Source organism: Portunus trituberculatus, chromosome 3 (assembly GCF_017591435.1).
Source record: "Portunus trituberculatus isolate SZX2019 chromosome 3, ASM1759143v1, whole genome shotgun sequence".
NCBI classification, from domain to species: domain Eukaryota; kingdom Metazoa; phylum Arthropoda; class Malacostraca; order Decapoda; family Portunidae; genus Portunus; species Portunus trituberculatus.
The window spans coordinates 7,947,326-7,961,458 of record NC_059257.1 but is presented as its reverse complement, the minus strand read 5'-3'; the positions used below and the strand labels follow the sequence as shown (position 1 = coordinate 7,961,458).

Below are 14,133 nucleotides of genomic sequence, written 5' to 3'. Positions count from 1 at the left end.
TTTTTCTTCTAGTCTTTGTTTTGCTTGTATTTATTTCCTTTTTTGAGCTGTTTTATTTTTTTTTTTTTTTGCGTGATGTACTTGTACGACAGTTTAGGATCAGGCAGTGAGCCTGAGTGAGGGTGAGGAAGATGCTAAATCCTCAGTACTAATTGATACAGCCTTAGGAAGTGTGCGTGCCTGCAGCCTACCTGTTGATCGTACTTTACACGTGTTGAGTCCCCAAATTGTGACAATGCCACGTGTAAGTGGTAAAAGAAAGACTCAGGTTGAAACAGCCCGCCAGAAAGCCTTGAAAAGGTGGAAAAGAGAAGAAAGTGAGGAGCCTGAGACACGTGGTGGTAGTACTGGCGAGGCTTCCACCTCCGCCACCACCACCCTGCCACTCCCGACCCTCACGTGTCTGCTGCAAGCTACAGGCATAGTCTCCTGCCACCAGAGGAGAGTGAAGTTCACCAAACTAGTGAGGATAGTGCCTTGTTAGTGATATCATTACAAAGACTGCAAACAATTTTCAATTTGGTGAAATGTGAATGTGGCAACGGAATCACCGCAAAAGTGACAAGTTATTTGTTTGATTGTACTATAAATCTTCGGTGTGACAAATGTGACAGTGTTGTTCACCATTCAGAACCTATCAGTGATATGTTATATATTCTAATATGATAATAACGGGACCAGGAGCCTGTAAGGCTGACAGGCAAGTGAGAGCTCACCATTCAGAGAGGCTATATAGACGACATTCCCATGATGTAACATGGCCTGAAACTATCTAAACAGCCACTACCAGCCTCCAAACAGTTGTCAAGGGATTATGTAAGTACATATCTGAGTTTGGTACATATTGGAGTGAGTTATGTGGGGTTTTGAAGATGTTCACAGAAAATGCGTTTTTCTCGACTTTCAGTTTTTCAGCATATATTGTTGAATAACTTTTTCAGTAATTGGTCAATTTCAAAACTTTTGCAGCAAAATGATCAACAACCTCATCTTAACAAATGCCAGCATGATAATGCATGAACTCACTCAAATAAATTTACAACAGGCTTATAAACTCAAATTTTTTTATGAAAAAAAAAGGTAACAATTTGGCGTGTAATGAAATTTTTATAACATAGGTTATGTGTATGCCGATGCTGACATTTATTTGTTGTTATGTATATTATATGTGGTTAAGAGGAAATTGCCACACTGTTATTAGTTTTGATTTTATAATGGTATTTTGAATTATTTTCTTATCGCCGAAAAAATATTTATTGAAAAAAAACTATGCCACATTTCTGTACACCATAAACGTACACCTTGTGTATAAATATTATTGAATTCAGTAAAAAAATAGGAATGGGAGAGCCAAAAAACCGATATTGATATCGAGTCATCGAATTTCCACCTTAAACTTGTCAGGTGAGAGGTGAATGTGATGACCAGGTGAAAAATAAGCTTAACCCCCTTCAGTACTGAGTTTACCATGAGTTTTGGGTGATATTAGACGATTATAGAATTTTAAAAAAGTTACTGATGGTGCCAAGAGCCAAAAACTGTCACACAAAATAAAAAGTATATTATAGGAAGGATATACAGAAGCAGGCAGGGAGTTCCAGAGTTCACTAGAAAAAGAGATGAATGATTGAGAATACTAAAGTTGAGAAAATTTGATAAGTTGAATGCAGGTGAAATGGTGAAGCTTGTCAGGTGAGAGGTGAATGTGATGACCAGGTAGAAGATTACAGCATGGCCAGGTGAACAATAAGTTTAACCCCTTCAGTACTGAGACGCTTTTTATACCATGAGTTTTGGGTGTTATTAGACGATTTTATTGACATTAGCAAGGGTCTGTAGAGGTCTATAGATTAATGGCCACAGTCTTCACCATTTTAATCCCCACAAAAGTTTCTGCTGTATGAAATTGCCAAATAGTAACCAGAATGAATATGAAAATGTGTCTTGGTACTGAAGGGGTTAAGCATACTGAAGTGAAAATTGGAGACATAATGTTATAAAAGTAGGGTAATGGCTGGTCTACTTACGACTAGGCTTTAGTGAACACACACACACACACACACACCCACCCACACATTTGTCCTTGACTTTTATCTAATTCTACTTATCTTTAGGAAACTGGCAATCAAGTGGGACTTTTCTTTTAACCTTTTATTGTTCTCAGCCAGCTTCCCCTCTTGCATGAAAACACACACACACACACACATTCTCTCAGCCATCATTCTCTCTAAACTTTTAATGACAAGACACAAACGTTGAGAGATGGAGAGGCTCATTGCAGTCTATTTCCCTAACAGTACACCTGGGCACATTTTCAAAGCACTGAGTACCCTCATGAACACTGTGCCTCTTGAAAACCTGCTGGCTGTCACCCTCATTAACATCCTCGACTGAAATCCAAGCATCGGACATTGTAGGCATAGTGCTGGTCTGGCTTCTACTTTCCTCTCCACACCGCTTCCTCTTCCAAAATATGACAAACACAGTGAAGAAAGCAACAATGAGTAAGGACGAGGAGATGATAGTGACACGCAAATAATCTGGTGGTGGTGGTGGTGGTGGTGTTCTATGTGGTGTTTCATGGAGGGTATTATTACTTGATACAAGGGTGGGTTTGGAGTCTGTGGTGATGGTGGTAGTGGTTGGGGTCTGTGTGGTGGTGGATGTGGTGGGAGGAGGAGGAGGAGCTGAAGTGACAGTTGTAGTTGGTGTAGTAGTAGTAATAGTAGTGGAAGTGGGAGGAAAGGTGGTTGGTGGTGTGCTTGTAGTAGTAAGAGGTGTAGTAGTGGAAGTGGAAGTAGTAGTAGTAGTAGTAGTAGGAGGAGGAGGAGGAGGAGGAGGAGGAGGAGGAGGAGGTGTGGTAGAACTAGTAACAAAAGATGTAGTAATGGTGTTAGTAATAGTAGTAGTAGGTGTAGTAGAAGTAGTAGTAGTAGTAGTAGTGGAAGTAATAGAAGTAGTAGTAATCATATTAGTAGTATTAGAAGTCATAGTAGTAGAAACTGGAAGTGACTGCTGGTTTTCATGATAAGGATTGGCAGGGGTAGCATGATGTGAAACCACTGACAATGCAGTAGCACCACCATCACCACCACCACCATCACCATCAGTAGTAATAGTAGTAGCTGTAGTATGGATAGGAGAAATTACACTATCACTCAAGTTTGGGGTGGACTGACTAAAGTGAACAAAATGACGAGACTGAGGAAGTTGACTTGTGTGTTCTGTCCCTTGTATTGAGAATTCAGGAGTCATAGTTGGCGGTGAGGAGAATTCAGTACCAGACGTTTGTTGAGTGGTAGCAGTAGTAACATCAGTCAATAGAGAAGAAAATGTAGTAGGTTTTGATTCAGGTAAATCCACAATACTTTCTTCTACTGCAGGTGGTGTGGTCGGATCAGAGGTTACATTTGCCATAGTACTTGAGGTTGTATTTTCTAGAATGGGTTCTGATAGTGCCCTCACATTTCTCTTGGGTGGTTGTGGTGTGGTTGAAGCATGAGTGGTCCTTGGTTCATCATCAGTAGTAGTGGTAGTAAGGTCTGGGTGGTGTTCATCAGTAGTAGTAGTAATTGTAGGACTGGTAGAAAGACCTGAGTGTTGTCTGGTGGTGAGGGGACCTGGTAGGGAAAAGTTTGTAGCTTGTCAATCAAAGTGACTGGAAATAAGAAGAAAGAATGACATATCTGGAGAGGATAAATATAGATAAAATTGATACATGCTTGGTAGAATGAAAAAAAAAAAAAAAAAGATGAGAGAGAGAAAGTACAGAAAGATCAGAAGAGGCATGGAAGACAAGTTATTTGGAAAAGATGTATGCAGTTTGTTAATTAAAATGACAATGCAGCACAGAGAAAAGTAACAAAAAAAAAAAAAAAAAAAAGGGTAAAAGGGAAATGGCACCTGAAAACAACTAAAGGAAAATTTTAATAACATGGAAAAATCAAAGGAGGAAAAGAGTGATGGACTAACAACAGGGAAAATAAATGCTGTGAATCAGAACAGTAAATGAAATAACACAATTTAAAAGAAAAAATTAAAAAGAGAAAGATATAACAATTGAGATAAAGAGAAACTGGATATTTGAAAAATAAAATAAATAATAATAATAAAATAAATAAATAAAATGTTGACATAATGGGAATATTTAAATGATAGAAAAATATATATAGACTAAAAGAGGCAAGAAACACCCAACTATAAGAAAAAAAATAGAGAAAGAAGGCTGAATATACAAACATACATACACCAAAGCTGTCCTCCACCAAAAGGGAGATAGGCAAGACAAGACACAGTTTTCTCTCAGCCTTTAGCCAGCACAGAGGAGAGGAAATAGTCTTCTTTGTAGAGACTGGATTGGCTCAGAACTAGACTCCATAACAAATATTTGCACACTAATTCACAACACTCTCTCTGTCTTCAACCAACATGAAGGAAAAAAAAAAAAAAAAAAGTCATGCATTTTATAGTTTGGTTCAGAAAAAGACTCCACAACAAATATTCTTCAACGATAAGATACTTTTCATCAACTAATTCATTCCAATCTCTCTCTTTCTCTCTCTAACCCAAATGAAGTAGATAAAATAATACCTTAATTCTTTTAGGGATCAGTTTGGCTTGGAACTAAACTCCTTAGCAAATATTTTTCCAAGATAAGACACAATTTCCACTAACTCACAGCACACTCAGTTTGGTGTCTTGATCTCGTTAATATAATATAAAACTGTGCTTCTGCTTACCTGCTAAAACACTGTCATGGCACAAACACTCAACGATAAACACTACCCTCAAAAAGACGAGAGAGAGATGCATGACTGTTCTCTGCATCTCTCTTCAAACACTACAAAATAATTATATAGTTTCACAGGATGTGTGTGTGTGTGTGTGTGTGTGTGTGTGTGTGTGTGTGTGTGTGTGTGTCGTATCTAGTAGTTTCTTTGAATTTATCATATCAGTCTCACATCCTGTTCTTTGTTTTTCCATTTGTTATCATTTCCTCTTGTTATTTCATTACTGTCATTGTTTTTTTTATGGTGGTAATGGTGGTGGTAGTAATGGTAGTAGTAGTAGTTGTTGTAGTTGTAGTAGTAATAGTAGTAGTAGTTTCTTCCTTTCTTTAAGTATTCAAATAAAATAAATGCTTACTTTAATATTTAGTAGAGAAATATGTACTCTACTACTACTACTATTACTACTACTACTACAAACACCAACAACAAATAAAAATAACCTACATAACCACAACAGGTAAAAGAAAATCACATTGTAAAACAGAAAAACAAAATGCATCATCTTTATATAGAATCTTTTCACAATGGTCAACATGAAAGAGGTCACAAAAGGTCAAAGCCGCACTCAACCTCATTGCACCGCCTGTTTGACCTTGGCAATGATTTCTGGGAGTCTCGCGGCCTCGAGGACAAGAACGCGACGGTAGGGAGTGTATTCTGGGTCATCTTCATCCCATTCGCCAGATATAGAGGCTTGTCCCTTCACATTGTACTCGAAACTTGCCTTACACTCCTGAAAAGTTTGTTATTAGCTTCATTATATTATCACAGTTAGGTTAAAAAATTTGCACACAAACAAATAAAGGTTTAGAATATAGTAGTTAACCTCTTCAATGCTGGGACACATTTTTGTATGATTTATGTACGATTTGACCATTTTATTGACATTAGGAAGGGTCTATGGAGGTCAGAAGATTAATGGTCAGTCTTCATAATTTTAACCCCTTCAATATTTGGACACATTTTTGTATGATTTGTGTATGATTAGACCATTTTATTGACATTAGGAAGGGTCTCTGGAGGTCAGAAGATTAATGGCCACAGTCTTTACTATTTTAACCCCCCACACAAGTTTATGAAGCTGTATAAAATCCCCAATTAGTAAGCACAGTAAATATGGAAATGTGTCATGGTACTGAAATAATTCAAGGAAAATGTATATATGATCATAATTATTTTAGATAATTTTTTTTTTTTTTTTTTTTTTTTTTTTTACATTACAAGGGCACTGGCCAAGGGCAAACACAGTGTTGGAAAAAAAAAAATCCCGCTGGTTGCCAGGCCCTGTTAAAAGAAAAGTAGAAAGAGAAAAAACAGAAAAATCTAAAAGGAGGGTCCAGTTAATGTAAGAGGTGTCTTGACACTCCTCTTTTGAAAGAGTTTAAGTCATAGGCAGGTGGAAATACAGACACAGGTAGAGAGTTCCAGAGTTTACCAGTGTAGGGAATGAAGGAGTGAAGATACTGGTTAACTCTTGCATTAGGAAGATGGACAGAATAGGGATGAGAAGAAGTAGAGAGTCTTGTGCAGCGAGGCCGCAGGAGGGGAAGGCATGCAGTTAGCAAGTTCAGAAGAGCAGACAGCATGAAAACAGCGGTAGAAGACAGATAAAGATGCAACATTGCGGCGGTGACTTAAAGAATCAAGACAGTCAGTTAGAGGAGAAGAGTTGATAAGACGAAAAGCTTTAGATTCCACCTTGTTTAGTAAAGCTGTGTGTGGATCCCCCAGACATGAGAGCCATACTCCATACACGGGCGGATAAGGCCCTTGTACAGAGCAAGCAGCTGGGAGGGAGAGAAAATGGACGAAGACGCCATAGGACACCTAACTTCTTGGAAGCTGATTTAGCAAGAGTAGAGATGTGAAATTTCCAGTTTAGATTTTTAGTGAAGGATAGACCGAGTGTGTTTAATGTAGAGGAGAGGGAAGTTGAGTGTTATTGAAGAAGAGAGGATAGTTGTCTGGAAGGTTATGTCGAGTAGATAGTTGTAGAAATTGAGTTTTGAGGCATTGAACAAAACCAGGTTTTCTCTGCCCCAATCAGAAACAAGTGAAAGATCAGAAGTTAGGCGTCCTATAGCATCTCGCCTTGAGTCATTTAATTGTTGTTGGGTTGGGCGTCTGTTGAACGCTGTTGAATAATGCAGGGTGGTATCATCAGCATAGGAGTGGATAGGGCATTGAGTCAGATTTAGGAGATCATTGATGAATAATAGAAAGAGAGTGGGTGATAGGACAGAACCCTGTGGAACACCACTGTTGATAGTTTTAGGGAAGAACAGTGACCGTCTACTACAGCAGCAATAGAACGATCGGAAAGGAAACTGGAGATGAAGGTACAGAGAGAAGGATAGAATCCGTAGGAGGGTAGTTTAGAAATTAAAGATTTGTGCCAGACTCTATCGAAGGCTTTCGATATGTCAAGGCCGACAGCAAAGGTTTCACCGAAGTCCCTAAAAGAGGATGACCAAGATTCAGTTAGGAAAGTAAGAAGATCACCAGTAGATCTGCCTTTACGGAAACCATACTGGCAATCAGAGAGAAGGTTGTGAGCTGATAGATGCCTCATTATCTTCCTATTAAGGATAGACTCAAAGGCTTTAGAAAGGCAGGAAATCAAAGCTATAGGGCGGTAGTTAGAAGGATTGGAGTGGTCACCTTTTTTAGGGACAGGTTGAATGTGAGCAAACTTCCAGCAAGAAGGATAAATAGAAGTAGAGAGACACAGATGAAAGAGTTTGACCAGGCAGTGAGCGAGTTCGGAAGCACAGTTTTTGAGAACAACAGGAGGGACTCCATCCGGACCGTAAGCCTTCCGAGAATCAAGGCCAGAGAGGGCCAGGAAAACGTCTTTATAAAGAATTTTAATTTTAGGGATGAAGTAGTCAGAGGGTGGAGGAGTAGGAGGAATATGCCCAGAATCATCCAAAGTTGAGTTGGTAGCAAAGGTTTGAGCGAAGAGTTCAGCTTTAGAAAAGAAGAGACAGCTGTAGAGCCATCTGGATGAAGTAAAGGAGGGAAAGACGAAGAAGTAAAGTTGTTAGAGATATTATTGGCTAGATGCCAGAAATCTCGAGAGGAGTTAGAATTGGAAAGACTTTGACATTTTCTATTGATGAAAGAGTTTTAGTAAGTTGGAGAATAGATTTGGCATGATTACGGGCAGAAATATATAGGGCATGAGTTTCAGCAGTTGGATGGCTACGGAACCGTTTGTGAGCCGCCTCTCTATCATTGACAGCACGAGAACAAGCAGAGTTAAACCAAGGCTTTTTAGCTTTAGGGTTAGAGAAAGTATGAGGAATGTATAGCTCCATGCCAGAGATAATCACCTCTGTTATGCGCTCGGCACAAAGAGAAGGATCTCTGACATGAAAACAATAATCATCCCAAGGAAATCAGAATAGTACTGCCTTAGTTCCTCCCACTTAGCAGAGTTAAAATGCCAGAAGCACCTCCGCTTAGGCGGGTCCTGAGGCTGCACTGGAGTGATAGAACTGGTAACGGAAATTAGATTGTGGTCGGAGGAGCCCAACGGAGAGGAAAGTTTAACAGAGTAAGCAGAAGGGTTGGAGGTTAGGAAAAGATCAAGAATGTTGGGCGTGTCTCCAAGGCGGTCAGGAATACGGGTAGGGAACTTCACTAGCTGCTCTAGGTCATGAAGGATAGCAAAGTTGAAGGTTTGTTCACCAGGTTGGTCAGTGAAAGAAGATGAAAGCCAAAGCTGGTGGTGAACATTGAAATCCCTAAAATGGAGATCTCAGCAAAAGGAAAGTGAGATAAGATGTGCTCCACCTTGGAAGTCAAATAGTCAAAGAATTTTACATAGTCAGAGGAATTAGGTGAGAGGTATACAGCACAGATGAATTTAGTTAGAGAGTGACATTGAAGTCTTAGCCAGATGGTAGAAAATTCTGAAGATTCAAGATTGTGGGCACGAGAGCAAGTGGTGTCGTTACGCACGTATGCGCAACATCCAGCTTTGGATTGAAAATGAGGATAGAGCAAGTAGGAGGGAACAGAAAAGGGCTGCTGTCAGTAGTCACAGACAACTGTGTTTCAGTTAGGAAGAGAAGATGAGGTTTAGTAGAGGAGAGGTGGTGTTCCACAGATTGAAAATTAGAACGAAGGCCACGAATGTTGCAGAAATTGATAGTGAAAGTATTAGATGAAGTGTCAAGACACCCAAGGTCGACAGCAGAGGGCAGTCCGACCTGGGGACATTTATGGTCCCCTCCCAGAGGGGACTCCGAGGCAGGGCGTGGTGAAGCCATTATTAAATTTTGATTTGAAGAGAGTGTAAAAGTGTAAGGTGTTGTAGTGTAGTGTAGGAAGTAGTAGAAGTTGTCTTTAGAGGGCAGGCTGCAGCTGCTCAATTGTATAAATGAGACCACAAAGGGAACCGGGAAGAGAGGACACGGGGAATCACTCAGTCTGCAGCACTGCCTACATCCCCGTAAGTACCTCTCCTGGAGTATTCCACCGGGCGGCAGGTGACTACTGCCTACTCCAATAATTGTATACAAATAAGTAAAGTTTCAAAACAGTTCACCTCATTATCACTTCCTGTTATTACAATTGCGTTAAATGATCACATACAAATACATTGAGGCATAGAATAGTTAATAATAAAAAGAAAATGTCTGTATGAGTTCTGTCCACCTTATCTCTCCTATCACTTCATATTATCAGGGTTGCAGAAAATAATCACGAAAAAATATGAGTTCAGAACAGTTAATCTTTTCAGAACCAGGATGCATTTTCATATTCATTCTGCGCACTATTTGATTTTATACAGCTTCAGAAACTTATGTGGGGGATTAAGGTAGGGAAGACTGATCTCCATACACCTCAATACTTACACATAATTACACTACACTGCACCACTAATGGGTGGAAGCAGAACAGCGCTTCCCATACTCTTAAAGTAAAACCTACAGGTGCCACAGCATAAAGAAAAATAAATAAATAAATAAATAAATAAAAAATCTAAAAAACAATAACAAGACCCTAATGTTTTCACTTAACCTCTTCAGTAACAGAACACATTTTCATATTCATTCTGCTTACTTTTTGGTGATATTTTTACAGCTTGAGAATAGTGAAGACTGAGCATTAATCATCTGACCTCCATGTTTCAGTCACACGAGTTTTTAAGGGAGGTTTGATGGTTCTATTGGCAGATTAACATGATATCTACCTTATCAAAAGCAAAAAACACTCTTACACACAAAGTTCCTCATAACTCTGGACTTTGAAAAATAGTGGTCACATCATTTGTATCTCTAAAAAGACTCTTGTTTCAGTAATATGTTTTTTTAAGGGTAGTTTCATAGTTCCATAGACAGATTAACATGATTTCTACCTTATCAATAGCAAAAACACTCTTACGGATAAATTTTATCTTCTTTGTAGACTGAAAAATAGTGGTCACATAACATATATTTTCAAAAGACTCTTGTTTCAGGCACACTGGTTTTTAAGGGTAGTTTGTTGGTTCTATTGACAGATTAACATGGTTTCTACCTTATAAACAGCAAAAATATTCTTATGGATAAATTATATCATCTGTGTGGATTTTAATTTTGGAGGTCTATAGTCTATGGAGGTCAGAGGGCTAATGGCCACAGTCCTCACTATTTCAATCGCCACATAAGTTTTTGAAGCTGAATAAAATCACCAGATAATAAGTAGAATGAATATGTAAATGCAAATAAAAGGGTTAAAAAGAAAATGTCTTGTGAAATCTTTCTACCTCACCTCTGCTATGACTTCCTCCTCTGGGTTTCCCCACAGTTCAGTTTCCACAGTTTTCTTCTTCTTCTTCTTCTCTAACTTGTACACCTTGCATATCAACAGCAGGTAGGCAAAGTCATAGGGCATCTTCTTCTTCTTCGCCTCATTAATCTCCTTCCTTCACCAGAGTAAATAAATAAAAATAGATCTGTGATGTAGAATTGTGTCTATCAGTACATTGGCTGTGTTTTTGTTATTGTCTTAAAAAATGAAGGTTGAAATAGGAAAGAAAAAGTTAATGGCATTGTATCTGTTTGGTACTTTGAAAAAAAAACGTTAATAATGGGGGAAAAAAAAAAAAAAAAAAAAAAATATATATATATATATATATATATATATATATATATATATATATATATATATATATATAATGTAATAATAATAATAATAATAAAACAGTAATAAGAAAATAAAATGAACAGTACAAGGAAGAAACAGCAAAAACAACAATAAAAAAGATAAACCAATACAAAATGACGTTAAACAAAAGAATATGGAAAACCAAAAGGAAAAAAGAAGAAAATAAAAATGCAGTCAAAAAAATTAACCGTAACAAGACAAGAAGTAAAATTGCAAATAAAACAAATGATAAAACTAAAAAACAAAACAAAGGAAAAGATAAGAAAAGAAAAAAAATGTGAAAACAAATTAACAGCACAACAAAAATAGTAAAAACACCAACAAAAACAAACGACAAAACAAGAAAAACTTAACAAAAAATAGTAAAAAAAAACAAACACAAAACAACACAAACACAACCCACCAACCTTACCTCAGACAATCAAATACAGGGATGGCAAACTGAGGAGGCAGATTGACAAGCCTCTCGGACACTAGGAGACCCACGTGCTTGCTTTCATTGCCCAGTATATCCCTTAGGAGTGCTGTGGTGGAGTCTGGCCCACTGCTTGAACACATCTCCACCAACGCACTCCTCAGCCCTGCCACACACTCCTCGTCCTGGTGTTGGTGTGTGTGGAAAGGCCATGAAACAAAAGAATATCATTTATTTGATTTTATTTATGCTTTTTCTCTTTTTTTTTTCTTTTTCCAAACACCTCTCCACTCATGCACTCCTCAGCCCTGCCACGCACTCCTCGTTCTGGTGTTGGAGTGTGTGGGAAGGCCATGATACAAAAGAACATCATATTTATTCTATTTTATTTTATTTTTCATCTATCTATTTATTTATTTTATGTAAAAGGAAGTTTAGTTAATGGGTAATGGTTTTCATTTTAGTTGTTTATAGTGATGTTAATGGTAGTGTTAGTGGTGTTATTATGGAAAGTTGGATTTTTCATTTATTTCTTCTTCTTCTTCATTATTATTATTATTATTATTATTACTATTATCATCATCATCATCATCATTACTGTTAGTCATCTTTTATATTTACTATTCATTTTTCTGTTAGAGTATATGCATTTTTCTTGTTTAAAATCTAGCTATTGCTTACTTTCTATTATACTTTTGCTCTCTCTCTCTCTCTCTCTCTCTCTCTCTCTCTCTCTCTCTCTCTCTCTCTCTCTCTCTCTCTCTCTCATATTCACCTTTCTTGCTGTGAGGTTAATGACAGTTGTGACCCCAAACACTTGCTGCTCTTCACTGCCATCATCATTCATCTCTTCTTCATCATCATCATCATCTTCTTCTGCATCAACTTGCTGGCAAAGGAAAAGCTACATTAAGACCATTCTTTACGCCATCTTCATCTGTCATCTGATCCATTAACTCTCTTATGCTGTAGTGTAGATAGGTGATTGAAAATAGCAGATATATAGGTGCACTCTTAATTTTTGTAATGTAAAACTAATATTGGTGGAAAGAGAAGGAACGAAGGAAGGAAGGAAGAAAGAAAGAAAGAAAGAAAGAAAGAAAGACAGGAAGGAAGGAAGGAAGGAAAAATTAAAGAAAAAATTGAAAGATGGAAATAAGGAAAAAAAAAGAAAAGGAAGAATGAGAACTAAGAAAAACAAAAGAAAATATAGCAAGAAAGAAAACAAATAAGGAGGAAAGAAAGAAAGAAGGAAAGAAAAAGCTTAACAACCAAGAATGAAAAAAAGGAAGAAATGAGAAAATAACGAACAAACAAGAAAAATATAACAAAAAAGATCAACTATAATAAAAAATCACAAACCACATACTAATTCTCAACTGACCTTGATAACCGAACCCACATAATTTTGAGAGATGATAGTGTCAGTGAGGCCTGAAGATGTCCACCTCTAACCCTCGGAAACACTGCTGCAGGAGACGCTTCATGCCGTGGAAGTCTGCATCAGTGGCGGGGAAGCCTTCAAAGTCTACATTCACCTGCAGGAGAGAGTAAAGGTTGGACTTGTGTGTGGAATGCCCCAAATTGTTCTAAGAGAAAGTGTTTAACCTCCTCCGTACTATGATGCATTCACTCTTCTTACTGTTTTTACTATTTGGTGATCTTATACAGCTTCAGAAAGTCATGTGGGGGATTAAAATAGTGAAGACTGTGGCCATTAATCTTCCGACTTCCAATAACCCTTCCTAATGTAAGTAAAATAGTCTAATCACACCCAAAACTCGTGATAAAAATGCGTCCCAGTACTGATGGGGTTAATATCAAAGCTGGCAGGTGTGTGTGTGTGTGTGTGTCCTGCATCGTTTAATATTTACAAGAGATCCTCCGTTTCTCAAATATGAGTTAAGAAAAAAAAAAATAAATACAAAGGGTGTTGATCTCCTCAGCCAATGAGATACATAATTAAAAAAAAAAAAATGTGTGGATATTTTAGTGGGGTTTGTAGACAAGTCATTCAGAACCAAGTCCTTCCACACAAACAGCAATGTGGTCTGCTACAAACTTTTATCTCCTGCTTTCCTTCACTTACTTTATACTTTTCTTCCCTCTGCCTCTTATTCGTTTCCTATTTCTACTAAAAAAAAAAAAAAGAAGAAAAGCCCTTCCGCCTTTCCATCCTCTCCACTCACGCTCTGTCCAATCATCTCATCCTGCTCCATCTCCTCGTCACTGTCCTCAGGCGGGTGCTCCTCCACAGGGAACACCGCCCGGGGCTTCTTGAAGGGTCCAGGCATGGCTAGCTGCGGTGTGGGTGATGCTCGTAACGGGAACAGACTCAGGTGGGGGAAAAATGTGTGGGTCGCAGCCTTACATGTGCTCCTCAGCCTCCCTTGATCTTTCAGCTTGACGTCATGTGGTAAAGTTTCTGTCTTGTGAACGGTACTGGTGTTGTGGTGTTTGGTGTTATTTTATGCTGCTGACTATATATTCACACTTTTCTGTCCATATAACAGCTGATAGGGACACATGGGGCTGCCCAGACAAGGTTCACCTGGTTGGCAATCCTTTATTGCTATGGTTAGGCAGGAAACTGAGATAACCTATGAAAATATAGTGATAGCCCAACAATTCTGCGTGTATGCCAGTCTGTAAGGAAAAAGAAGTTGAATTTTAAGGAAAGAGAAAGAAAAGACTGGGTTGTATACCGTATGCTATGTTAGTCACTTTATAATGTCATTTAGAAGTAATATAAACCAGCTCCTGTCATTG

The 14,133-nt window shown here is 38.2% G+C and overlaps 2 protein-coding genes across 2 annotated transcripts; both read right to left on the bottom strand.

Moving 5' to 3' along the window:
* Nucleotides 1-1,273: 1,273 nt before the first annotated feature.
* Nucleotides 1,274-5,119, bottom strand: LOC123509291 (cell wall protein DAN4-like). The gene is made up of 2 exons (XM_045263500.1): nucleotides 4,740-5,119; nucleotides 1,274-3,620 (listed from the first exon to the last, which is right to left on the bottom strand). Exons 1-2 carry the CDS (start codon nucleotides 4,825-4,827, stop codon nucleotides 2,236-2,238), a joined length of 1,473 nt encoding a protein of 490 aa, XP_045119435.1. The 5' UTR covers nucleotides 4,828-5,119; the 3' UTR covers nucleotides 1,274-2,235.
* Nucleotides 5,120-5,263: 144 nt separating this feature from the next.
* LOC123509296 (protein BCCIP homolog) lies at nucleotides 5,264-13,783 on the bottom strand. Its single transcript, XM_045263511.1, is given in 7 exon segments — nucleotides 5,264-5,523; nucleotides 10,554-10,707; nucleotides 11,362-11,549; nucleotides 12,140-12,253; nucleotides 12,749-12,802; nucleotides 12,804-12,902; nucleotides 13,554-13,783. Coding segments are annotated over 7 exon segments (876 nt in total). The 5' UTR covers nucleotides 13,659-13,783; the 3' UTR covers nucleotides 5,264-5,361.
* Between the last annotated feature and the right edge of the window lie 350 nt (nucleotides 13,784-14,133).